Raw genomic sequence first — 26,681 nt, 5'->3', positions numbered from 1 at the left:
TGACATGGTGCAGTGTGAGGGGCTCAGCAGGTGGGGGGCAGCTGGGGAGAGCCTGGGCCCCTGTGGGCTGCACCTGACCCAGGGCTGTCTCAGTACCCTGGGTCTGTCCCAGTACCCCGGGTCTGTCCCAGTACCCCGGGACTGTCCTAGTACCCCAGGGCTGTCCCAGTACCCTGGCAGGTAGTGTGGCAGGCAGAGGTGGGTGTTGGGTCCCAGGGTGCCCCCGCCACTCCAGGGTGCCCCGGGGGGTACCCCCCGCCCGGTGCCAGCCCAGCACGGGGGGACAGAGCCCCCGCTGCGTTCCCGGCCGGTGGCTGCTCCCCATCCCAGGCTCTCTCGGGGCCGGGGGCCCGGGGGTGCCGGGAGGCGGCGGCAGAGCCGCACCGGAGCCATCTTGCGCCGCCGCCGCCCGCTCTGATTCCCGGGGAAAATCCACCGCCGTGTCTTGGCTGCCGCTCCGCACCGATCCGCGCCGCTCCGCGCCCATCCGCGCTGCACTGCGGGGCCGCCGCCACTCGCATGCTGCTGCCCGCCGCGCTCCCACGCGCGGGGCGCCGGCCCGGGCCGCTCCGGTACCAGCCGCTCCGGTACCCGCCGCTCAGGCACCAGCCGGGCCGGGAGCAGCCTGGCCGGGCCGTCGGGGACCCGCCCGGCAGCGGCCGGAGGATGTAGACGGCGGGAGCGGGGTAAGAGTGACGGGAGACGCGGGGAAGGCGGGGGGTCGGGGGGTTGCTGGAGAGGGGGCCGGTGCCCCGGGGCTGCCCGGACCAGTCAGTGTCGCGGCCCGGGGGCTGGAGCTGCTGGGCTCCGATCCCAGGGGATCCGCGGTGCCCGGCGCGGAAGGCCGGGTGAAGCTCACCCCGACGGGGCCGTGCGGGACAGATTCCCCAGGGACGGGACGTGTAGCCCATCCATCGCCGCCCAGAGGGTGCTGGGGGGTCGGAGGGAGATGACAAGATGGCTGGGGGCATCTCCCTGGCACCGCGGTGCTCAGCTCGGCCAGCGCCGCCGGGCGGGATGCCCTGAGGGGTGCGGGCATCCCCCATCTCCTGGTGCATGAGGCGCTGGGGAGGGGGCTGAGCCTCTCAGCTCCTCCAGCCTCCCCCCAGAAGGCAATGCCAGCCATCCCGGTGCTCTCCCGTTGCACAGGGCTTGGGCCTTCCTTCCTTCCTCTGTGTGGTTTGGTTCGGTTTTGTTGGAGGAGCCAGTCTGATCCCTCCACCCTGTGCCAAACCTGCAGAGCAAGTTGGCCCTGGGACCGCTTGTCACCTCCATCCCGTGACACCCAGCCCCTCACATCACCTCCCTCACAAGGTGCAGGGCCACGCTGCCCAAGGCAGGTTCCTGGGCTGCCCTGGCCAGGCAGGAGGGCACAGAGCCAGACTGTTGGGTGCTGGCTGCCCCTATGGGAGTCTGGGCTGGGAGCAGGTGGCCTCCCTTGGTGTAAATCAGGGCAGGATCCAGCCAGCAGCACAGATTGTCCTTTAGGGAATGGATGTCATTTCCCATCTCTCTTGGTTCCTCTCCTCCTCAGTGTCCTCCCACAGCTCCCAGCCCTTGAGGACCCCATCTGCTGGGGATGGAGTGGGGGGATGGCCACTGGGAGGTGGGCACAGCCATGCTCAGGAGGCAGGGAGGAGGCTTGTCAGCCCTTTCCAAGCATTATTCAAGTGTCGGCAGGGCCAAGAGGGAAAAAAGAGCCATCAGAGTGACTGTGGAGCACCTGAGCTGGAGGGTCCCCTCCTGGCTATGGGGGCAACGCGGGGCAGGCAGGAGCCACAGTTTTGGGGCTGCCTTCAGTGTTGTTACCCCACTGAGCCTGGACCAGCTCTGGGCATCTCTGCTGCTGGAGTGAGGTGACACAACCATGGTGTCCCCATCCAGTCTGGATGAGTCGGTGCTGAGTCTTTGATGCCCAAACCTTCCTCTCCAGCCCAGGCAGGGTGTGGGAAGGGAGCAGAGAGTGGTGGGGAGCCCAGGCTGAGGGTCCCTGGGGGGACCTTTCCTTTATCCCCCCCGTGGTGAGCTCAGGGTAGAGCCATGCCAGGTCCTGCAGGACACAGCACCCACACAGGAGCCCCAGGGCTGGTGGCTGCTCTGGTACAGGGGTCTCCATTTGCTTGCCCACCTGTGAGGGCAGCATCTGGCTACATGCTGGGGTCTCATGCCTGGATGTTGCTGCTGCAGCTGGGGCTCCAGATCCAGGTTTTGCAGTTGCTTGTGTTTCTCCAACAAGCTGATCCTAAACGCTGGATCCCACCCAGCCAAAAATTTGGATCGGGAGCCAAAGGTGACTCCTGGCCCTTACTGCCATCACAGGCAAACCTAAAATCTGGATGTGAGCAGTGACATGAGGAGCCTGGATCCCGCTCAGGAGCTGAACACGTGGCTTGTGCTCCTTCTGCCCTTCCAATTGGATTTCCCGAAATAGCCTGTTGAGGACCAGAACCCAGCAGGGACCGAATGACAGGTCACCAGGGGTGTGGAAACCCCACCATGATCCTGGCTGCCTGCTTCATTAGGTTGGCAGGCAGCAATAGCAGGACTGCACGGAGCCATCGCTGGGCGAGCGCGGCGCTGGGAGCTGAGACAGCCGGGGAGCGGCGCTGCCGCGGGGGCCGCGGGGGGCGGCCGGGGCCAGGGGCACATGGCTGGATGTGTCCTGGGGACATCCCGTTGAGGGGCTGCGTGGAGGGGGCTGCTCACCTCCCTCATGGTGGGGGGTTCATCCCTGTGGTGCAGGTGCCACAGGGCACAAGGGGATGGGGACATGCAGAGCACTGCCTGGTGCTGCTGACCCCGCGTAGTGCCCTTCACTGTGGCCTCGGGGCTCTGCTGTCTCCAAGAGCTTGGGGTGAAGCCTGCGCTGGTGAAGTGCCCCCGGGGCCTGGGGATTGTGTCTGTCTCGATGGCCCCATCAAGCCCGGTCCCTCAGCGAGCGGCAGTACAGGGGGGGCCACCTTGGGATGAAGGAGGGGGACAGATCCGAGTGCAGCACCCCACTCTCACCTTCCCTCTGCTGGGCAGGATCAAGCCCCTTCTGCTCTCCTGCCCTGCCCAGCACTCTAGGGCCATGGGGAGAAAGAGGGGGCACGGCTGCCATGGGCACACGAGCCGAGGCAAGGGCAGGCTGGGCTGCTCCGTGCCAGCCACAGTGGCAGCGTGTGGCAGCAGAGCAAGTGCCCATCAGATTAAGGGAAATTAATTTGTACTTTCCTCGTTTCTGTGGGGCCGGGGGTGCTGCAGGTGCCCGGTGTCCCCCTCCATGAGCAGCTGTCCTGCAGCTCTGGTGGCAGTGCCTCTACAACCTGTCCTCAGTCCTAATTAGATTTTCCATGTCGCCCCCCCTGCCGCCCCAGCTCACTCCTCCCAAATGCTGGAGCGGGAAGGAGCCATGACATGGTTTCTAATCAGCTTCTGAATTCAGATCTCTCCTGGCTGTCGTTGGAGGAGGCTTCTCACAGCCTTTGTCTGCTGCTGCCGGAGCAGGGTGCTGCTCTGCGGTTCCCTTCCATGCCGTGGCTGCTGGCGATGCCAGCGCCCCGAGGAGCGAGCAGCTCAGCGGGGGAGACCTAACACAGCGCTGTTCGGAGGCGGGTGCTTGCGAGAGCATCACCAGCACCCGCAGACCCCGCCAAGTGGCCTCCCCACCGCAGCCGGGGCCGGCGGGCGCTGGGGCTGCCGCGCAGGGCTGTGCCAGCGGGGCCGGCTGCTCCTGGCAAGCACCAAACGCTGCTGCTGTTTTCCTGGGGCTCGTTCTGCATCCTCCCGAGGGGCCGGGCAGCTGGTGTGAGAGCTGGGCACCGTGCCCCACGTGCCCGTCCTGGCACGGCTCCACTGCAGCCCGTGTGCTGCTGGGTTTGGCTCCTTCCCCGGCACCCGGACCCCTCCGGCAGCGAGTTGTGGCTCCGAGTGAAGCCAGGGGATGCAAACACTTCCCAAGGCTGCCAAGCCCCAATTAATAGCCTGTGAATCATGATGCCATTGGAAGAGCAGATGTTTGCGGCGTGGTTGCCAGTGCTCGGTGTTTCACCAAGGGTCTGTTTGGCCTTAAACCGGCAGCTCGGTGTGGCAGGCGGTGCTGACAGCCCGGCTGCCTGCCCGGCCCTCTCCCTTGGCGAGGCCGGGAGCTGCTTGGGCTGGGAATTAGCTGAAGTTTTTTGGTGGGCAGAGCGGAGCAGAACAGCCTGTCCGTGGGCGTGTGGGGGTGCTGCTTCGGAGCGAGAGGACTGTGAGAGCTGAAGGTACCAAATCCCAGCATGGTCCTCAGTGGGGGACCTGCCAGTGTCCCATCCTCAGCACAGTGGCCTTGGCCAGGGCAGCCCCTATGTCCCCATGGAGCTGGAGGGGCTGTGGCGGGACAGTGGATGCCAGACCCCCGGGTTTGGGGTTAGTGAACTGGTTGTTACTGGGAATACACCGGATGCGTCAGACCCAGTGGTGGTTGGAGCCCCTGGGTCGGTGCCGTCGGTGCAGCTGAGCCAAGGGATGGTCTTGGTGTTTCATGTCATGACAAACGGTGGGTGCCAGTGGTTGCTGAGGTGCGTGTGGGGGGGCTGGCAGGGGCGAGGGCTGCGCGCGGGGGCCACGGGGGGTGGCAGAGGAAGGGGTGCGCGGGCGGGGGGCGTGGGAATGGCGCGGGGTGGGAGCAGGGGGTGCGGGGTGCGCAGCGCAGCAGCTGAGCGAGAGCAGCCGGGTGTGTGTGGCCGGGGGGCTGTCCAGGTGCACGGGGATGCAGCCGTGTGTCTGTCCAGGTGTGCGGGGCCGTGTGTCCGTCGATTCCCACGCCCCGATGCAGCGGGGCGGGGCGTGCGGGACGGTGCGTGGGCGTGCGGACGCTGCCGGCGTGGGCAGCCCCTTGCCGGGGGTGCGGAGCTGTGCGCGGGGGTGGGCAGCCCCTTGCCGGGGGTGTGTCCCGGCTCCGCCACCGCCTCTCGCTGCCGGGAAGGTGCCGGTGGTGGCCCAGGCGCTGGGAGCGTGGCCACCGCCGCTCTGCCGTGGGTGGCCGTGACCCCGGGGACGCCGGTGGCCGGGCCGGTGGCCGCGGCATGGGCAGCCCGCAGGGATTTGGCAGGAAAAGAGCGAATCCAGCCGCTGCGCCGCTTCCCTTCTCTGGCTCCTGCCGAGCCCAGCTGGGCGAGTGCGTGGCTTAGCAGCAGGGTGAGTGGGGCGGGGGCTGCCGGGCGGGGGGGAGCGGGCCTGGGGGGGCTGTGTCTAGCAAAGCCCCTCTCCCTGGCAAGCCCCGGGTTGTGCCCGGCAGCGCCGCTGAGATGCTCTGGGGGGGCGGGATGCTGAGTGTCCGCAGGGCAGAGCGGGGCTCCCCCTGCACCCCCGCCGAGCCGCCCCTAACCCTTTCCTGGCCGAGCCCCCCCCGGCAGTGGCCTCCTCGTCTGGGTGTGCGGCGATGGCTCCCGGCCAGCCCTGGCCCAGACGAGCCTCGGCGCAGCCCTGGAGCTCGCCCGGCCGGGATGGGGAGCTCCCGGCAGCGGCGTGTCTGCGTCCCTTCCCTGGAGCCCCGAGCTGGGCTGGGGGCTTCTCGTGCTGGGGCTGGGGCTGCTGGGCTGGGGGTTTCGTGTGCTGGGGCTGGGGACTTCTTGTACTGGGGCTGGGGCTGCTGGGGCTGAGGGCTTTGTGTGCTGAGCTGAGCTCACCCCTGAGAACACAATGTGCTCAGCCCTGGGGACACGGTCTCAGTTGCTCATCGTGAGGGAAGTGAGACCCCGTTGCTGCTGGCCCAGCTCTGCACGGGGTCACTGTCCCCTAGGCATGGCCCGTTGTGGGGTGCAGGGGAGCGGGGCAGGGCTGCACCTCCGTGTGTGTGAGGGACGGGGTCCCCTCTGTCGTGTGGGGGTGTTTGCCCACGGATGGAGCCGGGGAGCCCCGGGCCGGCCTGCCAGACACCCCCCCTGCTGGCACGCAGCACAGCCGGTGCTGACATCTGTGCCTTGAGCCCTGCCTGTCATCAGTTTCCTTCTTGGCACAGTCACGGTGGCAGTCAGGTCTCTCTGTGCCTCTCCATGGTTTTCCCCCAACACCTCGCCTCTCCTTTAGATGAACCTGAATTCTCCAGTGTGTTTTCTTGGAGGGGAAACTAAGGCAGGAGGGAGGGAAGTAGCAGAGCTCTCCTCACCTGCTCTCTGCTGGCCTCAGGCTCTGTCCCACCCCTCACCTTGAGTTGTCTTTTCTTGCTGAGTGATGCCAAGAGCCAGGGGGAAGCGAGGGTGTCCCAGGACACAGCCCTTGGCTGTGTCTGCCCAGGGCCCTGGAGCTGCCTGGCTCCTCCTGCTGCTGCCTGGCACATCCCGGGGCTGCAGGGTGGCTGTCTGCAGGGAGTGCTGCCAGATGGCGTGGTGGCAGTGGTGGCCACTGAGACGTTGGTGGCCACAGTGGCCATAGTGGTGGCCATGGTGGCATCCATAGTAGTGTAGTGGTGGTGGCCATGGCAGTACTGTGGTTGTGGCCATGGTGGCTGCAGTGGTGGCCATAGAGGTGCCATGGTGGTGGCCACAGTGGTCGTGGTGGTGGCCACGGTGGCTGTGGTGGTGGCAGGTGGGTGGGTGCTGGCTGCAGTGCTGATCACGGGTCGCCATTCACATGTTGACTGGCAGCATGTCCCAGCCCCTCGGTCGCCCCGGGGGGTGCAGTGGGACTTGGGCTCCCCCCACTCCCCTGAGGACGTCCCGTCCCGCCCCTGGCTTTGATGTGTGGCAGCTCCAGACAGGGCTGTCGGGAGAGACGGGAGAGACGGCTGCTCCGTGGCCATGCCTGCCACCCCACACCCTGCCCGCTGGGCCTGGCACGGCCCGCCCGCCAGCGGCTGCTGCTGGTGGCTCCGCCGCGCCGGTTGGACGGCACCGGGCGCCGCGAGTCGGGCTGGAGAGCGGGGCAGGGTGGAGCCGGCCACCCGGGGACACGGGCCATCTGGGGACACGGGCCACCGTAGCTCCTCCACACCCTGCTGGGTTTGGGACAGGCTGAAGAGGTGCTGTCGGCTCTGCCTGGTGCTCCCGGTGGGCTCAGGGTGGCCGAGGTGACACTGTGCCCACCTCCAGCAGCCCCCGCCAGCCGTGTCCCCAGCCACTGTGCCGGTGTCAGCGCTCCCAGCACAAGATGTCAAACCATGCAAATGAGCCTGCAGGAGCGGCTGATTGAAGGGCCCTGCCCCGCCTCGGAGTTGCAATCAAATATGCAAATGGCTCCCGAGGAGGCTACTGATAGCTATTAATAGCGGCTGCTGAAGCTGTGAGTGAGCATGGCGTTCTCTGGGAGGCTGAGGCTGGGAGCCGAGCTGGCTCTGCCTGTCCCTCTGCTCCTCATGTGCTTCCCAGGTAGGTCCCTGCCTCTGTCTATGCGCTGGAGGGTGGTCCCAGGGGACCCCATGGACACCCGGTATGGCTTTGGCCACCACGGCCCTTTGCAGGGCAGGTGCTGCCCTTCTGCCTTTGCTCCTGGTGTGTGTCTCCGTGCAGCCAGGAGACCCCTCAGGAGAATCACCTTTGCTGAAAATGCTGAGCTGAGATTTTCCCCCTGGGAAGTCTAACCTGGAAAAAGGGGGATCTGGGGACCTGGGGGAACCTGGGCACTGTGAGGGGTTTGCTGTGAGCTGTGTCTTGACCAGATGGTGAGGGGCTGGGTCCAGGAGAAGCTTTGCTGGGAGCTAGTGTCACTGATTTGTTGTGGGGAGGGAGGAAGGGGACAGGGAGGGCTCCTCCATCCTTCACCCTCAGCTTCTGCCTCCCTTTCCCCATTCTGTTTCTGTTGCCATCGAGGAAGAGGATGCCCCTCTCCTGAAAGCTCTAGTGTGGGTTCCCAGCAGGGACCACGCTGTCCCCAGGGTCCCCAGCCGGCAGGGGGGTTTGGTCCACTAGGGCACCCAGCACAGCCCCTTGGCTGCATCTTGTGCGTTTCAGGAGCCAGGAACCACCTGACCTTTTAATAAAATTGTGGAAGTAAAGCTGGAGACAACAGTAACTAATTATTTAAAATCTGAAACTGGAATAATTAGCCCAATTAACAGTCTCAGGTGACGTCTTATTCCATCTGATAACAGCCCGAGGAAGAGGGAAATTAATTAACCCATCAGCCTGACATTTGTAGGTCACTGCTGGCTCCTTGTGCCCGTCTGGGCAGGAGCAGGGATGGTTTGGGGGTGCCCATCCTGCTTGGTCCAAGGGGTCTGCGTCGTTTGGGGGTCTCAGTGTGGAGGGGTTGGGCATGGGTGAGCCCATGTACCAGCTGGGAGAGATGGGCTGGGGGCTGGCAGGTGGGGGCAGAGGGTGGTGTGGCATGAGGCCAGGGTGATGGGCAGGGGGACGGGGCTCAGTGTCCCCCAGGAATGCCACCAGCATGGGTTTGTTAGCAGGAGGCAGCTGTAGGCCTTGAAGGTTGCTGTGGAAACGGTGGTGCTGGGTACCGGCAGGAGCCTCCTGCTTCCCAGGCAGGGCCCCCCGGTTGCTGCAGGAGGGGACCCCCACCAGCAACCCGCAGACCCCTGTGTGTGGGGAGGGTTGTGGCAAGGCCATGGCTGTGCATGGGCAGGTGGGAGGTGATGGTTGTGCAGCTCCCTGCAGGCCAGGCCCCCTTCGGCACAGACCCCCAGCCCTGGCTTGTCCTTGCTGTGGGTGGTGGTGCCAGGCAGGACTGCACACACGGACACGCCTGGACACACGTGCATCCCTGCACAGTGTGTGCTCCAGCCTGCTCACCTCCCCTGGCAGCCGTGCCCCCACCCCCACGGGGACCCTGTCCTCACACCTCTGCTGTCACACGGCCAGGCACACGTGCCCAGGGACCTGCCAGCACCTCATCCAGGCAGCTCTGCCCAGACGGGTGTCTCAGTGCCCACCCTCCCCGGCACAGCACGGGGGCCACGGGGTGCTCAGCGTGCCGAGGCAGAGCCCCCAGCCACAGCCCCGCGGGCGGCTCAGGGCGGCCTCAGTGCTGCTCTCAGCTCTTGGAGTTTTAATAAGGTAAATGGTATAAAAAGCTCCGTTTGCCCTAAATGCCCATCCCTGCGTGAAGCCGCCGCGGTGCAGCCCGGGCTGGGCAGGGGGCTGCGGGGCCGGGCACACGCGCCGGGGCCGGGCACGTGGCAGCAGCAGCAGCAGGAGGAGGAGGAGGACGAAGGCGTTTTAGCACATTTGCAATCATTTCCCTCCTTCCCCCCCCCCCCCGCCCGAAGTTTACGGCTTACCTCAGCGGCTTATCAGCCTCCAATCTCATTAAATCAGGCAAATTGTAGCATCTGATATTTTATGGAGATTAAGGTGTGCGCCCAGACTCTATAATTATCAGCAAAGATGTATTTACAATGCCTTGTTGCTAGTAAACAAAAAATAACTTCAGATCAAAGCGCTTTTGCAGGGAAATAGATCTGCTGCTGGAGACCCGCGGGCGGGGGGAGCCGGTGCTGCTCGGGGCAGGTGGGCATGGGGGGGGACTTTGGGGGCGGGTTGGGGGTGTCCCTGCGCCCATGTGGCTACTGCGGATCCTGCACCCCATGGCTGTCCCCAGGCTCTCCCTTGCTGGTACCGCCCATGGGTGCCCCGTGGCACCCAAACCTCAGGCCGTGGCTCCGTCGAGGTGGGCGATTTCCCCATCCCGGAGCCTTCCCGTGCGCGGGGCTGGGATTGATGGGCACGGGCGGGCGAGAGGCGGCGGCAGCGCCCGGCCCGGCGGTTTGTCAGCGCTGTGGATCACCGGTGCGGTGACGCTGGTTTTATTGCTGCCTGAGGTGGATTTATCGGCGCGGCGGGGCCCGGGCTCACCGCCCGTGTAAATCACCGCGGCCGGCACCAGCCCCCGCGCGGCGGCTGCTGCCTCCCGCCGCCCTTCCCGGGGCTTTCCTGGCGGGGTTTCCCACGGGGCCACATGCTGCACATCCCGGCTCGGCTGCCTGGCACGGGGCATGGCCGTCCCTTCTCCATCCCCCTCCTGCCCGCTGAAACGAGAATGAAATGGTGATAATGCCACAGACGTCCTCTGGAAAGGGCTCTGAGGCAGATGAAAAGCCCTACTTAAGAGCGAGGCCATTATTATTAATAACCCAGAGCCAGGCTGTAAATTCAGCCGACACAGCTATTATGGGAAATGAGCCTGCTCCTGTGCCCGATCCAAGGCTGCCCAGGCATGGGATGGAGATGGGACAGGGATGGGGACAGGAGAGCAGAGCTTGGTGGCTGCTGGCTGGGTCGTGTCTGCAGCTGTTGGGGCAGCGCGGCAGGTGAGGGGAAACCTCTTGGCAGGTACCAGCTCCCTCTGGGCTTGCTGGGGCAATTTCTTGGCTTTATTGGGAAGTCTGGAAGCATGAGAGAGGAGCACAGGTGTCCCCGCAGCCAGGAAAGGGGATGGCTGAGGTTTGCAGTAAGACTGAGGCTTGGCTGAAGCTCAGGACAGGGGTGATGCAGGCTGCGAGGAGCGTGGCAGGGGTTGGCACCAGGTCTGGTGCAGGGAGAGGGGCCGTGGTGCTACAGCTGGCACGGGACTGGGCAGGACTGTCCTGGCACAGGCTGCCTGTGCCCATATGGGGAGTGTCCACGGGAATGTTGCACCTTGGCAAAGTAAAATAAAAACAACCCAGGGCCATTCGGCACCTGCAGCCAGGTCAGCAGAAGGCACAGAGCTGGCACAGCCTCTGCTGTGTCAGGATAACAGCACCTCTGGCACTGCCACCCCACGAGTGGGGCAGCCCTGGGTGCAGGTACCTGGGGTGGCAGAGCCAGGCACGGGGCTGGGGTCCTGTGGGGTCGTGGGGGGCTGGGGCCGTGGCCATGGGCTCGTGGTGCTGCCTGTGCCTGGCTTGGGAGCTTCTGCGGGGGAACAAGCTTTGATATAAATATCTTTTTGCTCAGCACACGACCTACTTTCCAGACAATGCCATTAGCCTCCTGACTCCTCATTCATCTTCCACCTTCCTCCCCCAGCCCGCCCTGTGCCGGCACCCGCGCCAGCACTGCACCCCCAGCTGTGATGAGGCAGGATGGGCACCCAGCTTGGTGGCACCATGGGGACCCCCAGACTGGGGCTTGGGGCCAGCCAGCAGTGGGGGGCTCTTGCTGCCCAATTCCTGCTCCTGCTGGGGCCTTTTGGGGGTGGCCAGGGCCCTTTTGGGGGCTTCTCCACCCCATCCCAGAGGATGCTTGGCTCTGGCATCCCTTCCTGCCACACCCCAGGCCCATTCCCTGGCACAGTCCCTACTCTGGCTGGCAACAGTCTGGTCCAGGGAAAACCTTGTTGGGGATGTCCTCATTGGGCCAAGGGAGGGCATGGCAAAGCAGGCAGTAGCCAAGTGCCAGCTCCAGGTTGGCCCATGGGCAGTGTGTGGGCCCCTTCTGAGACCCCCAGGACATCCCTGGTGTTGGGGCTGTGCTTGTGGTTCATCTGGGGATGATCCCACAGGAGCTCCCATGTGGCAGCAGAGGCTGTGCTGTGCAGTTGGCAGCCAGCAAGTGGCTGGCAGGATTAGGGGCAGGTTGGGACAGAGAGTGCCCAGTCCCAGCAGCACGGGGCTGCCTGGCCCCCTGGCTCCAGGTGACAGCCCTGGCATTACTTTTCCCCCCAAGAGCTGGGAATGCTTCACTGGAGGCATTGCCCCCACACCCCCACTCACACACCTCTGCCTGCCCCCAGGACCGAGCCCCTGCTCCTCCCCTGCAGCTAAAATTAAATATTAAATTTGTATTGCTGGTAAATCTGTAAATCTCTTTTATCTCTAAGCTGTTGTAGCAGGAATATTGGTGGTGTAATCTCCGTGGGGACTTGTCCCACCACCCTTTTCAGCTCCCCAGCTCAGACCATGCTCCCCTTTTCCCATGTCTCCCTGTGGGATGCTTTGGAGGCTGGTGGTGGAGTGGGACCCCAGTGCCTGTGGCAGAGCACCCCATGGCACCCCCCCCTGCCTGCTCTGCCTGCCATGGGGAAATGCTATGACATGTGCCATCCCCACGCTGTGTGTGATGGGGATGCCAGTGCCTGGGTGACCAACGTGATCCCACCAGAGTGTCCCCACATCCTCACCGTGCCACTGGCTCACCAGCTGGGTACCCTCCCTCCCTCTGTCCCCACACCAGGCCTGTGCTAAGAGCATTGTGCAGAATTATGTATTTAAATATTTAGGTTTTCATCAGCTTTGCAAATTAAGCCCATCCATTAAAGCAGCAGTTCAGGTCCCCCACGGGTGATCTGGGCTGTGCCAGCCCCGTCAGGGCTGGGATGCAGCCTGGGAATGGGGCCTGGTGGCCTGAAGTATCCCTGCTGGTGCAGGGACCAAGGGCTCTGTTTCCTTGCCATTCCCAGGTCCTGCTTGCTGGAAACACTGCAGGCAGGGCTGTGGGACAGGATGGTGGTGTGAAGGGAACCGGTTGGGATGAGTGTTATTTGAGGTGGGAGCAGAGGGTGCCTGTGTGCTGGGGAACAGCCAGAGATCAGCACTGCTGCCACGCTCGGTGCTAATGCCGTGTGGCCCCAAAGCAGCTTTGGAGTGATCCCTGGTTTAAGTCATTACACCTTGTGGCCAGGGGGATAAGTGGCTTTTTCAGCACAGCCCGTCCAGCCAAGGAGGGTGAAATCACTCAGCCTGGGGGTGAGTGGGCTTGGCTGCCAGCTGGCACAGCCAGCAGTTCCAGGGGGCTGCTGTAGCTCCCAGATGCCTGGAAAGAGTCCTCCAGTGAGGGTAGGTCTAATTCCTGGAGTCCACTGTCTGCCTGGGACTCTCCTGGGCACTGGATCCAGTTGGCCTGTGAGAACATTGTCAGAGTCCCCAGGGTGACCATGGCATGGGGCGATCCCCCTGCTCTTCTCTTCCCTTTGCTGCAGGGGAACATTTGGCATGTTGGTCTCACATCAGCTTTCAGTCCTGCCACATTCCCTGGGGTCCCCTGCATGTCCCCCTGTCCCACCAAGTGCTGGAGGGGCACTGGGGAGTGTGCCAGCTGCTACTGGCCCCAGGCAGCGTGGGCAGATGTCGAGTGCATCCGTGGGAGGGAAGCTGTGCGAGGGCATAACCTGTGATGGGTGCTCATCCGTGCGGTGCAGCGCCCGTGAACCCTGTGCCAGCTGGCGTGGACGGGGTCTCTGGGACCCTGCCTGGCCTGAGGGTCCTTCCAAGGTGGTCTCCTGACCGTGCACTGGCCGTGGGGTTCCACCTCTGGCAGTTGGCTCCCAGTGTGCTGTGTCCTGGTTCCAGTGGGCAGGATGAACATCCCTGGGGGCTGGAGATTGCTGTGCCTGGGGCAGCCCAGCCCTGCCTCCCCCTGCGCCCACACAGGGATGCTGGCACAACCCTGGCCCTGTGCCTCCTCTTCCCTCCTCAGCCAACTCCTTGGCAGGCTCTGGCTGCCGACTCCCGCCACTCCCCACTTGTGCAGGGCTTTAGAGGAAGTGGCTCTTCCACCAGGATCCAGGTTTGGGCTCTGCAGGGATAGAGCACCAGGCTCCCTCCTCCACTGGCTCACTCACACTCCCCGGCACAGGAGCGTGGATCTTGTCCCAGGGAAATCGGCGCTGGGGAACAGGGTGTCAGGGTGGGCTGTGCTGGGCTGCGTGGGCTGTGCAGGGTGGGGAGTCCCACTCCCCCCACGGTGGTGGCAGTCGGAGGCACCTGCATTGTGGGGAGTCCCGGTGCCGGCGGCTGTGCCGGCATCCCTGGCAGCTGGGGCGCGTCGAGGCCGTATTTCCTCGTTCTGCTCCAGGAATAATTACTCAGATGGGGACTTGGGGCAACTCCCATCCCTCTCCTGGCATGGTAATGAGTCAAGAAGACTCAAAGACAAATGGCTCATTAAGAAGCAGTGCTGCATTGCAGGATTTTTCATCCCACCAACCGCTGCATCAGCAGCAGCAGCACCTCTCGCGCTCGCTCTCCCCAGCCCTGGAGAAGGAGCTGTCAGGCAGCTGGGGCTGGGGCCAAAATTAATCATGTGCTTAATAACCTTCCCCTCCCATTGAAGGGCCCATCCTTTGCTGGAGCGGGGCAGCAGTGCTGGGTGTGAGCCCTGGGGCACCCAGGGTTTGGTGTATGGGAAGAGCCCAGATTTGGTGAGGAGGAACATGGTGGGGCAGGGCTGGGCATCCCAGCATTGGGGTGCCAGGGACCCCAGCCTGGCTCCATTGGGGTGCCAGGGACCCCAGCCCATTGGTGTGCCAGGGACACCCAGCCTGGCTGCACTGGGGTGTCAGGGACCCCAGCCCAGCTCCATGGGGGTGCCAGCTGGCTGTGCCAGGCAGCACGATCCTGCTGGCCCCTCTCAGCGCCCTGGGTAAACACTTCTCGCTCTGCTCACATTTGCAATTCTTCAGCTGGTATTTGTCCTTCATGACTCCTTAAAAATCTTGCCTCATCCTTCATTTGCAGCAGTGCCTGGTCGGTTCCTGCCCCTCCCCAGGCAGCACCTGCCTGCTGCCCCCTTGGTTTTCTTTTGCTAACAGTAATTGGCTTTGATTTCCTGATTGCATCGAGCATGTTAATTGTCATCTTGGCACGCTGCTCACTGCCCTTCCCCTCCCCTTTCCTCTTCCCTTTCCATCTCCTTTGCCTTTCCTTTCCCTTTCCCTTCCCTTTCTCCTTCCCCTTCCCATCCCTTACCTACCAGGGTGACGAACCTCTCCCTAATGACACTCTCTTCCCTGCCTGACACAACTCATGAACCACTGGTGACCTGCTTTCAGCTAATCCAACTTCTAAGAAAATAATGACTCGATGCAGAATTACGTACTAAATTAGGCAACCTCTGTCTAAGCACCCCCCCTTTCTTTTTTTTTTTTTCAGACTGAGTAAATTTTACTAATACAGCCTAATAAAATAACAGAGCAATTAGTAATATAATAAAATGTTTGCTTTCTACAATCCTTCTCGCTTACAACGAGTTGGGAAAAAGTAAATAGATTAAAAGTAAATAGATTATGGCAGTATTCCATATTTATTTTCTTCCAATGACTGAAGATCAAATTTGCTCAGCTCCTAAGTGGGAAGGCCACTTTATTTCATTTTTTTTTCCCAGGCTCCAGCTTGCGCGTGGCGCCGGGCACTCACGCTGGGTGTTTGTTCTCTCTTGCTTTCATCCCCAGCCATAAAGATCCCCAGCAGGACCCGTGCTGGCAGAACCTTGCTCTGATGTGCAAAGCAGAACGGGCCGAGCTCGCTGCCGGGCCTGCGGCTGGGAAATAAAAACCCCTTTGCTCGTGCTGGAAAGGCAGGGTGGCGCGAGGAGGCTTTTGTGGAGCATGTGGCCGGATCCGGAGCAAATCAAAGTCAAGGGCGAGGTGGCTGCTGGGCTGGCTCCAGTGCCCGCTGGCAGGGAATTGCATAAGAGGATGGGGCTGGGGACGGTTTTTGGGGCTAAGCTGGGCAAAACACGTGCTCGTGGCTGTGTGGAGCCATCCCTGTCGCTACTGGTGCAGGCAGAGCTGCCCACAGGGAGGTCCTGGGGCAGGAGAGAAGGCTGGGCTGCTAAAAAATACAGAGGGAGTGGGGTCAGGCTGGTTTTGGGGAGGAACATCCTTGCTCTTCCTCCCTGAGCTTCATCCCCCTTGTATTTCCCTCCCCCAGAGCCTGCTGCCCCCAGGGGACCCTGCACCGAGGAGCCGCCACCGGCCGGGGCCATGAGGACAGCATCCCCCTGAGAGCCGGGCGGTAAGTGCCACCAACGGGCCTCACAGAGACCCACTGGGGCTGCGTGGGAAGGATGGGGGGCCCGGACCTCCCATCAAGCCCAGCTCTTGGGACTTGAACTGGAAATCTTGGAGAAAACAGCCTTGCCCTACATCAGGCAGTTAAAAAGTTTATTTTAAAAGACCCAGACGTTGCAGTGGGCTTTGGCAGTCCCGTCACCTTCCCGCCAGTGCTCCCAGAGCTGGAGGGGACCCTGCTTGCCATGGGAGTCCCAGGGGGTTCAGGATCCTGCTGAGGCTGCCCCGGGTCCTTAGAGCTGTAGGCCTTGGCACTGTGCTGCCACTGAAGCAGGGATCTTGCTGGGCAACTGCTGAGAAGCAGAACTGCCTCTGCCAAGTGCTCCTATGGGAAATTAAGTGAGGGGCTGAATTTCGGCGTGGTTTGCCGTGCTGAGGAGCTCTGGACCCCTCTCCTCCCTGTGCTGACCGTTGTGGCAGGGAGAGACGTGGTGGGAGCAGATGCTGGGGGGAAGGTGGTGATGAGGGAATTGCTGGGGGCAGTTTCTCCAGGCTTTGGATGCAATAAAGGCAAGCAGTGAGTTATTTGTAATGGTAATTATGCTCTTCCAGTTTATCCTAGCACATAATTGTGTGGGCGGTAGGTTCCCACTGGTGGTAATTACCCTGGTGTTAAATGGCACAAAATTCAGCCTGGCTGAGTTTTCTCCCCGGTTTTGAGTCCGTGGTTTGGTGGCACAGTTCTCCTTCCTGAGGGCTCTGTGGCACATACTGCATTTGGTGGGACACTGCTCCAGCTCTTGGCCACACCTGATGGCCCACGAGCTACGCTCTGGAGCGCTTGGAGAGCTGGTACTGGCTGGGATGTAGCATCCTTCGTGGTGTGTCCCCATCCTTTGCCATGACCCCTGCTCCGGCACCGCCTGCGATGCTGCCTCCCCGGCGTGGCCCGACTTTGTTTAGTTTGTGCTGCTGAGCACAAAGCCCGCCGGGCTGGTGGTGACGGGCTGCTCAGCTGTTTTGATTCCTTCTTCCCGCCGCAGCGGCAATATTTGGATCAGCTGAGAGCTTCCCTCCCCAGGCGGGAGCTGATCGCTCATCCCGCGCAGGCAGAGCCGGGGCTGGGAGTCTGTCTGTCTGTCTGTCTGTCTGTCCCCATGCCGTGCAGGGGCAGCCCCCTCCCACGCTGCTGTGCCCGCTCCCTGTAGCAGCTCTCTGGGGAGGGGAGAGGCATTTCTCTTTGTGCCAGGCTGCAGCATCCTTCGGATAAGATGCAGCATCTAGGGAGCCTCGTCAGAGCAGGAGCGCGATTGCGAGGCGGGCTGGGAAGGCCGCTGAGGGCAGACGCGTTCCCCGGGCGCTGCCGCTCCGCGCCTGCCCCGCGCCCCTCGGGAGCTTCCAGCCCCTCGCGGGGAGCTCGCTCACCGTCCCGGCACATCCCCGGCCCTCCCGGGGTCCCTCGTTCCCTTCTCCCAAATCCCCACGTCTGATAGTCCCCGAGTGCCCTGGGGACTGTCCTCCGGCCACTTTTCCCTGCAGCTGGTCTTGCAGGCAGGCTGCCCACAGCACCCTGCCTGACTGTGGTAACAAGAGCGTTAATGATGCCTGTTAATTAGCTGAGCTACACTGGAGAATAAGTAATTTCCTCATTTACAGTCATACCAAAGGCAGAGAGTTTGAGGGACTGTAAGGAAGACGAACCTCTGTGCCTGCAGCCCCACTGCTCCAGCACCCCAGGGCTCAGCCCAGCTGGATGCTGCCCATCCTCCTGCTTCTGCACGGGGATGCCCCACGCGCTGCGTGACCATCACTGCTCCTGGCTCTCCATCCAGAGGGGTTCAGTGGGGCTATGGGGGTCACCGGGGGGGCAGGTGGTGGGTCTCCATCCATGGTTGTGGTGGCCAGGGCCATGCAGGGAGGGCAGGCTGGATGGAGCCATCAGAGCATGGCTGCCCTGTGCCCTGCAGCAGCTCATTAGTGGCTTTGTGAATCACAACGGATGAAAAGCTCAGCCAGAACCGTTTTCCTCACAGAGAAACACTTCATAATATTTGGTGTTGGAGAAGAAAACAAGTTTCTGATGATGGCAGCGTGTCCTCCCTCGCCGTCTGCAGGCTGCCTGCATCACTGCTGGCATCCCTGCTGGTGGCACCTTCTCCTTCTTGCCCCCCTTGGCTCTGCCCCCTCGGTGCAGCCCAGCCAGGGCTGACCCCAGGTACTCAACCCTGGCTCTGTGCCCCCTCAACCTGCAGGGTGCCAGAAATCTGGCAGCCCAGCCTGGCTTCACAGGGCCTCAGCCAGGGCCAGATCCTACCCTGGGAGCTTCCCAACCCGCTCACTCAATTCCCACAGGACAACCCCAATGTTTTGCTGGTGGTGGGGCGCAGAGGGGAAGGTGACGCCGTGTTGTGCCTGTCCCCACAGGTGAGCCCGCAGGGACAACCCTGCAGGATGCCGAGGCTACGGGGCGGGTGCTGACACTATGAAAGGCTACCATGGGGAGCATAGCCAGGCACAGCCCTCCTCTGGCCACCACTGCCGCTGCATCCCAGAGAACTGCCAGCATCCTGCCAGCCTCACCCAGCACGGCCCCGAGGCCAGGCCGCCGTACCTGCTCAGCCCCAGCGAGCCCTGTTCCCTGGAGCAACCCTACTGCCCGGCGCGGAGCCTGGGTGCAGCGGGCGAGTGCCCGGGGGGGTCCCTGAGCGAGCCTCCCTCCGCCAGCGTCAGCAGCACCTTCCCGAGGATGCACCACGTGCAGCAGCCCTACGACTCCTGTGACGAATGCATGGCGACCGCCCACCCCGCCAGCAAGATCAACCGCCTGCCCCCCACGCTGCTGGACCAGTTCGAGAAGCAGCTGCCGCTGCACCACGACGGCTTCCACACGCTGCAGTACCCGCGGGCCGGCGGCGCCGAGCCCCGCAGCGAGAGCCCCAGCCGCATCCGACACCTCGTCCACTCCGTCCAGAAGCTCTTCGCCAAGTCCCACTCCCTGGAGGCGCCGGCCAAGCGGGACTATAACGGCGCCAAGATGGACGGCCGCGGGGACGGCTACCACCACCACCACCACCATCACCACCACCACCACCACCACCAGTCCCGCCACGGCAAGCGCAGCAAGAGCAAGGACCGCAAGGTGGACTCCCGGCACCGGTCCAAGATGATGGGCTGGTGGAGCTCCGACGACAACCTGGACAGCGACAGCAGCTACATGGTGTCTGGCCGGCATGCTGCCGACCAGGCCACCCAGTACTGTGTGGACGCTCCCGAAAGTGCCTTCAGAGACTTGACCTTGAAGAGTCTAAAGAGCGGCGGGGAAGGAAAATGCCTGGCCTGTGCTGGCATGTCCATGTCTCTGGATGGCCAGACGCTCAAGAGGAGCGCCTGGCACACCATGACTGTCAGCCAGGCCCGGGAAGCCTACCCCAGTGCCGGCGGCACCGAGAAGACCTTGATGCTTCAGGAAGCAAAGGCCAAAGACCGAGCGTACCAGTACCTGCAGGTGAGGGGCTGGGCAGGGCCAGCGATGCCATGGGGCGAGCTGGGGCTGGGACCCTCCTTCCTGGCAGTGGTGTGGGGATGCTCCAGCTCTGCTCCATGTCCGCAGCACCTGCTCCCCATCCCCAGGGTCCTGTGCTGGTCCCCACTGTCCAGAGCCCGATCTGCCCTGTGCCTGCTGGCTTTGGGGTCAGACCAGCTCTGTTGGCTCGGCACTGCCAGTGGCTCTGTGCCCACTCCCTTCTCATGGCTTTTATCCCTCTTGTGCCTGGCTGGGTGCCACTGCCTGCCTCGTCACTGGGCTCCCTTCTAGGTCACCCCCCTTCCAATTAAAATCTAATTAACTCTTGTTTCCCTTTCCTGGGGGAAGGAGACAGGGAGCAGCAATGCTGTGCTAGCTGGGCATGGGGGGGATGGCTGAGCCCCCTCTCCCCCAGCAGTGGAGGCACTGGGGCAGAGTAGCAGCCCCACTACCCTCCCTGTGGGGACTGGGGGACACCGTCCTACCACCACAGCCTGGTATGGACCCCGTGGTACCAGCGTCAGCAGCGTGTGGTGGGACCAGTGGCCGCTACGTCAGCAGGGCGGCCGCACTGGCATGGGTGGGATTTGGCCCAGCCGTGCCTGCCGGGGGGGCTGCGAGGTGGGGGCAGCTGCACTGCTCTGTGTTTTGGGAAAACGTGGGGAGCTGTGGCTGTTGGGAGGGGTCAGCTCTTCTGGATTTGGGGGCTGTTCCAGGGGGGCCAGAGCCCCCAGGGTCTGTCCTGACAGCCCTGGGGTGCTGAGAGGAGGGCAGGGAGCCATGCCAGCACACACACAGCGGGTTATGGGTTGTGCCGGGCTCAGCCTGGCGTGTGCCACATGCTGGGCACGGGGCTTGGCTGTGGGAACCTGACCATCCACACTTGCTTCCTCCCGGCCCAGGTGCCGCAGGATGAGTGGAGTGGATACCCAGCGGTGGGCAAGGACGGGGAGATCCCCTGCCGGCGGATGCGCAGCGGCAGCTACATCAAGGCCATGGGCGACGAGGACAGCGCCGACTCAGACGCCAGCGCCAAAATATTGCCCAGGGCAGCCACGCGGCGAGACAGCTACCGCCGCTCCTCCAGCGCCGACCAGGCCAGGACCAAGTAAGGGCTGTCACCTCCTGGCCCTGTCTCAGCACTGCTGGTGGCACTGGGGCTGTGGGGCCATGGGCTGGGGCTGCCTTGGTGGGTGCTGGGGGACACAGCTGTGCTGGGCTTTGGGGTGGGATCTGCTGCTGCCGCTCTGAGGAAAGGTTGATGCACATGCAAAAGGGGATCCCACTCCGGGCAGGTGATAGGCTGGCTCCTTGTCCCCAGCCCCACAGGGGGGCAGGTTTGTACCCTCAGGACAGCATTTTGGGGAAGCTAGGAGTGGGGATAGCAGTGGGGGCTGGGGCGAGCATCGCTGCGGCTGCGTTTCCGAATGCTCTGCTGGAATGTGTTGCTGTTGGTGCAATCCCTTCTATTCCCACTGTCTCTCATTAGGTTTGCAAGTAGGCACTATTCTGATTCATATATCTGTAACTGTCCCAGCTGCTGCACGCCACCGCGAATGCTCCCCCGGGGACAGGGCTACGGGCGCTCCTTCACCACCGGCCAGGTAGGGTCCTGTGTCACACTGTGGGGCACAGGGGCTGACAGATGCTCCTCTGAGCATCCCCTGCCCTGTTCGGCCCCAGCCTCAGCTCGTCCCACCCCAACCTCACCCGCTGCTCTCCCCAGATCAACGACGAGCTCAACCACCAGTTTGAGGCCGTCTGCGAGTCGGTGTTTGGCGAGGTGGAGTCGCAGGCTGTGGAAGCTCTGGACCTGCCCGGCTGCTTCCGCATGCGGAGCCACAGCTACCTGCGGGCCATCCAGGCGGGCTGCTCCCAGGACGATGACTGCCTCTCCCTCTTCTCCATGTCGGCCCCTGCCGGGCCGCCCATCACCAGCAGCATCCTGAAGCCCAGCACCTGTGAGTCCTGGGGGGTGGTGGGAGCTCGGCTGTGTGAGGGACCCCTGTGTCTCCCCTCCTGCTTGCCTGGGCACCCACCAAGGGCTGCCCCTGCTCCTGGCCCCAGCCCCGTGCAGCCCCTGACTCGGGGTGTGAGCATCCTGCTCATGACTCAGCCCTGGGCAGAGGAAAGCTCTGTGCCCCCAGCACTCATCTGCAGTTCCCTCTTCTTTCTCCTGCTTTATTTCCTCATCTCTGCCCCTTGCTGGGGGCTGCAGCAGTCTGGCCAGCATGGGTGTGGGGTGGTTTTCAGTGCCTTTCTGGGGATGAACTGGCCAAAGAGCCCCTCTGAGCTCCAGCCCTGGTCTCAGGCAGCCAAGATGTAAACCCATGTTCCCCTGGGGCCCCCATTCGTGGCGGGATATGAGCAAGTGTCTGTGTTTTCACGCGCCTTTTCATCCTGCGCCTCTCCCACAACAGCCTTCAGTTACAGAAAAGCTCCACCTCCCATCCCTCCAGGAACCAAAGCCAAACCCCTCATCTCTGTCACGGCGCAGAGCAGCACCGAGTCCACCCACGAGACCTACCTGCCCAGCGAGGTCACCCGCAGCCCTGCATGGTCCAAAGACGCCGCGGCCCGTTGCAACTCTGCCGAGAGCCTGGAGAGCTCCAAGGTGTCGGCTGTGGCCCTGGAGCTGCCTCCAGTCCAGCCCCGCGCCGCTCCCAAGCCCTCCACCCTCATCATCAAGGCCATTCCTGGCCGGGAAGAGCTGAGGAGCTTGGCTCGGCAGCGGAAGTGGCGTCCCTCCATCGGCGTCCAGGTGGGCTTCAGGGGCAGGGGCGATGCTGAGCCGCCATGCATTGCCTTGGGGCCACCTGCCAGCGCTCTCCCTCTGCCCCCCGGCAGGTTGAGGCCATCTCGGACTCGGATACAGAGAGCCGGAGCCAGAGGGAGTTCCACTCCATAGGCGTGCAGGTGGAGGAGGACAAAAGGTACCGCTGGGCTGGGAACTGCCATGATCGGTGCACCTGGGGCTTGGGTCCTCCTGGGGCTCCCTGAGCTGCTCTGCAGTGTCTTTTTCCTCTCTCATCTGGCTGAAAGCCCCAGGGCTCAGCACCATCCTCAGTCCAGGCTGGGTATCCCCACTGGGGGCAGGATCTGGCCTTCCCTTTGCCCTTGCACCTCTCTGCTGCAAACCGACTGCCCGGGGAGGGGGCTTCCCAGGGAAGGAGTTGCCCAGGGAAGGAGCTGCCCGAGGAAGGGGCTCCCCTGCTTCCACCATATGCTTGAGTCTCCTCTGCTGGGGCTCAGCCCTGGGCTTTGAGCCTGGCCCAGGCACAGACGAAACCTTTGGGCTTTTCTGCAGCTAAACATGACATTTTGGCCGGGGTGGGAGCACCGTGTGCCAGGAGCTCCGACAACATGCCCACGCAGCCCTGGTGCACGCTCCTCTCCATCCTCGGTCCAGCGCTGGTAGCCATGGAAACAGGCTAAGAGCAGAGGGAACAAGGGAGTGGTGGGTTGCAGATACTCAGGGCTGTCCCCACTGCCCCAAATGCCCTGGTGTGTCCAGACAGTTGTCCCCAGCCCCATCCTGCCTGCGATGGTACCTGGTGTGGGGACATGGCAGTGGGGTTGTCCTCTCTGGCCACAAAGGTCCCCACGTGCTCTCGCTCTCCCCAGGCGGGCACGCTTCAAGCGCTCCAACAGCGTGACGGCGGGTGTGCAGGCAGACCTGGAGCTGGAGGGATTTGCTGGCCTGGCCGTGGCAACCGAGGACAAAGCCCTGCAGTTCGGGCGCCCCTTCCAGCGGCACTCCTCCGAGCCCGAGTCCGGCCGGCAGTACGCTGTGTACAAGACAGTGCACACGCAGGGACAGTGGGCGTACCGGGAGGATTACCAGCTGCAGTATGACACGGTGGAGGTGCCCCGGAGGGATGCCTGGATGGAGCGGGGCTCCCGCAGCCTCCCCGACTCCGGCCGTGCCTCCCCCTGCCACCGTGATGGGGAATGGTTCATCAAACTGCTGCAAGCAGAGGTGGAGAAGATGGAGGGCTGGTGCCAGCAGATGGAGAGGGAGGCTGAGGACTATGACCTGCCAGAGGAGAGTGAGTCGGGGGGATTTGTGGGGTTGGGAGGGACAGGGGCTGCCGTGGGACTCAGTTCTGCAGTGCTCCCACCTTGGAGCATCTCCCCTGCCAAGGCTAAAGTGGTTGGGTGGGGGCAAGAAACATGGCGAAACCCTCTGGGACTAGTGGGGTCTGGATGAGGGAGGAGATCCTGCACGGGTTGGAGGAGTCTGAACTGCCTGGGGTGTCTTGCTCCTCCCGAGGGGAGGTCTCTGCCCCACAGAAGTACTGACCCTCTGCTCTCTACCCACCAGTCCTGGAGAAGATCCGGAGTGCTGTGGGCAGTGCCCAGCTCCTCATGTCCCAGAAGGTGCAGCAGTTTTACCGCCTCTGCCAGCAGAACATGGTGAGTGCTGGGCAGTGGTGCCACGGGGTCAGCCGTGGTGGGCAGGGAGTCTTGTACCATTAGCCGGTGGAAAAGGGACTTTGTAACACCACGAGGGACAGGCAGACAGAGAGCATGGCCAGCAGGGCCATGTCATGTGGGTGGACACTGTTCCTCTGTCCCTGCAGGATCCCAACGCATTCCCCGTGCCCACCTTCCAAGACCTGGCTGGCTTTTGGGACCTCCTGCAGCTCTCCATTGAGGACGTCAGCATGAAGTTTGCGGAGCTCCAGGAGCTGAAGGCCAGCGGGTGGAAGATCATGGAGCCCAAGGTAGGGGCAGTGCTGTGCCGCTGGCACTTGTCCCCTGTCACCTTTCCCTCCCTCCTCCTCCCCAAGCACATCTGCACCTAAACCGCCCCTGCTGGGCTGTGGCTGGTGAATGCTTTTAGCAAAAAAGCAGAGATCTGGGGATAATGAGGCTAGAGAAGGGGCTGTTTCCCGCTGTGGTCCTGCAGCCAGCTCACCAGGCAGGGTCTGGGCACAGGCAGGGGCGAAGTGCCACAGGCACCTTCGCGGAGTGACAAAGGGACACGCAGCCCCGCCTCGCAAGGAGGGGTCTGCGGGGCCATCTCACGGTGGCTTTGGCACCCGCGGCAGCTGTGCCATTCCCCCGTGCCCACCCTGAAGCCCCCCTTGTCTGCGCAGGAGGAGAAGAAGGTGCCTCCCCCGATACCAAAGAAGCCGCCGCGCTCCAAGGTGCACCCGGTGAAGGAGCGCTCCCTGGACTCGGTGGACCGGCAGCGGCAGGAGGCCCGCAAGCGGCTCTTGGCGGCCAAACGAGCCGCCTCCTTCCGCCAGAGCTCGGCCACCGAGAGCGCCGACAGCATCGAGATCTACATCCCCGAGGCGCAGACCCGGCTGTGACCGCAGCCTCCGCTTTTCTACCCGGACTGGACGGCGCGGTCGTAGCTCACTGTGATGGGGCCGCGGGGACACCCTGGGGCACCTCTTGGCCCCACTCACAGCTTCTCTCTTTTCTATCTTAGACCTTTTATGGATCAGGCGGCGGGTGAACACCAGCCTGGTTCTGCCCCGTCCCCTTGCACCCCGCCCCGCATGCCCCTGCCAGCCTCTCCTGGGGTCCGGGGCTCTCCTTCCCTCCTTTCCTGGGGCCGTGTCCCAACTCTCTGTCCTCTTCCCACTCCCCAAGTCCTTCTGCACACCCTCCCCAGTCCACATCCCAGCCAAAAGAGAGGTGACCCTCAGCCCCTGGCCCCACCAGGTGGAGGGGAGGGGGCTGCAGGCAGGCCCCCTGCCTCTCTGTACTCAGTGCAATCCCCCAGCTCCTGGTGGGGACAGGCCCCCCAAGCCCCCCGCCTGGCCAGAGACCCCCCCAGCCCTGCTCCCTGGCCCTGCTGGCACGAGGCTTTGGGACATGGCAGGGACAAGGGGCTGCCCCGCCTGCCTCCTGCTCTGGTGCCATGGGGGCCCCAGGGCTCCTTCCCCTCTATACATATATAAATGTAACCTGAGGAATAAACCAGAACCCACTCGTGACCAGCACCACGTTCTGGTCGGTGGGATGGACCAGAGCAGCAGCAGCACCCCCAGGTCCCGGCGAGCCGCCCCGCTTCCCTCGCACGGAGCATCGCAACGCGCTTCTCCCCTCAGCCCCCCTTCCCCGTCAGTCTGTCCTTCCATCCCTCCATCCTTCCCTCCTGCCACCCTGGAGTCTGGGAGCCCTCCTGCAGCAGGGCACTAGCCAGGGATGGGGGACACAGTCCCCTCGTGCCTTGGCACTGGTGGGATCTGCTCCCCTGGTGTGTGAGCAGGGTGGTTGTGGTGGGGAGACCTGCCCACAGCTGCTGGCTCCTCTGGTGGTGGCTCTTTCCTGGGCTGAGCTCGGTGCCGTGGGGTGGGACATGAGTGTGGACATGGCCAGCAGCTGCCCCAAGAGCGGGGGCCTGCTAGAGATCACCCTGGGGTCACCCCTTCTCCCCGAGCTCCCTGTGTCCTGTGGGTATGGGACACCCCAGGATGCTGCTTCTCCCAGCTCCCCCATCACCCCACACAGAGCAGGAGCAAGGGTGGGGGAGCCCCAAAGATCCCTCCAGGGCAGGGCACTGTGGTGGGGCAGGAGGCTGCATCTGCCCCGTCCCTGTCCCATTTCCCAGTACCTCTCCAAGCATCCTGTCCCTTTTGGTGGCAGAAGGGGGGAGGCCCCACCCCAGCCCCACGCCAGCAGCCATCACCAGCCACCCCCCAGGCAGGGCCAGCGGGTGTCGGGCAGCTCCCGAAATCTGGGGCCAAACCTCGCCCGGGGCCCTCGGGCAGGGCAGCAGGATCGGAGGCAGCTGGGGGGGCCCAGCTTGTGCCCCCCCATGTAGCAGGGGACTCCAGGGCCTCGCTGGGGGTCCCTCGCTTCAGGGGGTCTGTCGGTGCTAAACACCTCTGGGTCAGCAGCGCCTGCTCAGCCACCCAAAGCCCTTTCCGACCCCACTCCCCCTCTGCACCCCGGATTTAGGGATGTGCCTGGGAAGGGCCCCCCCAGCCCCTGCCCCGGCCAGCGCCGTGCAGTGACCGTGACACGTGGCTCCCTTTTTATTGTAACGAACCGCTGCAATTAATAAAGATGACTTTGGTTACTCCGGGCCAGCTGCCACCTCCCTGCGGGGACACGGCTGGCACCGGGCTCGCCTTTCCCCCGTCTGCTGCCCCTTCGAGTCTGTGGGGTGCAGAGGGGTGTCCATGGAGGGGAGGGGTGTCCATGGGGTGGGCGAGGGGGTCCTTGGGTTGGGTGAGGGTGTCCACGGGGTGACTGAGGGGTGTCCATGGGGTGGGTGAGGGGGGTCCTTGGGTTGGGTGAGGGGTGTCCTTGGGTGGAGAGGGGTGTCCATGACGGGGGGAGGGGGTGTTCGTGGGGTGAACACGGGATCTCACAGAGGCAGGAGCAGAGCTCCCTGTGCTGTGTCTGCAGTCCTTCCCGGTGGGTCTCTCTCATAGCGGATCTCTCTCGTGGGTCTCCCCTCGTGAGTCCCCCCGAGGGTCTCTCTCTCCCCGTGTCTCCCCGCTGTGTCTCCCCCGTGTCTCTCCCCCAGAAGGTCTCTCCCCGTGCACCCCCCGTCTCCGTGTCCCCC

At 63.5% G+C, this 26,681-nt stretch overlaps 1 protein-coding gene across 1 annotated transcript; it reads left to right on the top strand.

The window, feature by feature from the left end:
• Positions 1-656: 656 nt before the first annotated feature.
• Positions 657-26,245, top strand: DLGAP3 (DLG associated protein 3). The gene is made up of 12 exons (XM_051637962.1): positions 657-686; positions 15,545-15,628; positions 18,049-19,129; positions 20,050-20,255; positions 20,637-20,751; positions 20,874-21,108; positions 21,568-21,908; positions 21,995-22,080; positions 22,772-23,196; positions 23,472-23,563; positions 23,731-23,874; positions 24,250-26,245. The coding sequence occupies exons 3-12, from the start codon at positions 18,107-18,109 to the stop codon at positions 24,466-24,468; spliced, it is 2,886 nt and encodes a 961-aa protein (XP_051493922.1). The 5' UTR covers positions 657-686; positions 15,545-15,628; positions 18,049-18,106; the 3' UTR covers positions 24,469-26,245.
• Positions 26,246-26,681: the final 436 nt, after the last annotated feature.

This window comes from Apus apus, chromosome 21 (genome assembly GCF_020740795.1).
Source record: "Apus apus isolate bApuApu2 chromosome 21, bApuApu2.pri.cur, whole genome shotgun sequence".
In the NCBI taxonomy this organism is placed as follows: Eukaryota; Metazoa; Chordata; class Aves; order Apodiformes; family Apodidae; genus Apus; species Apus apus.
Note: the sequence above shows the minus strand (reverse complement) of the source record. Positions and strands in the feature narration are given on the sequence as shown.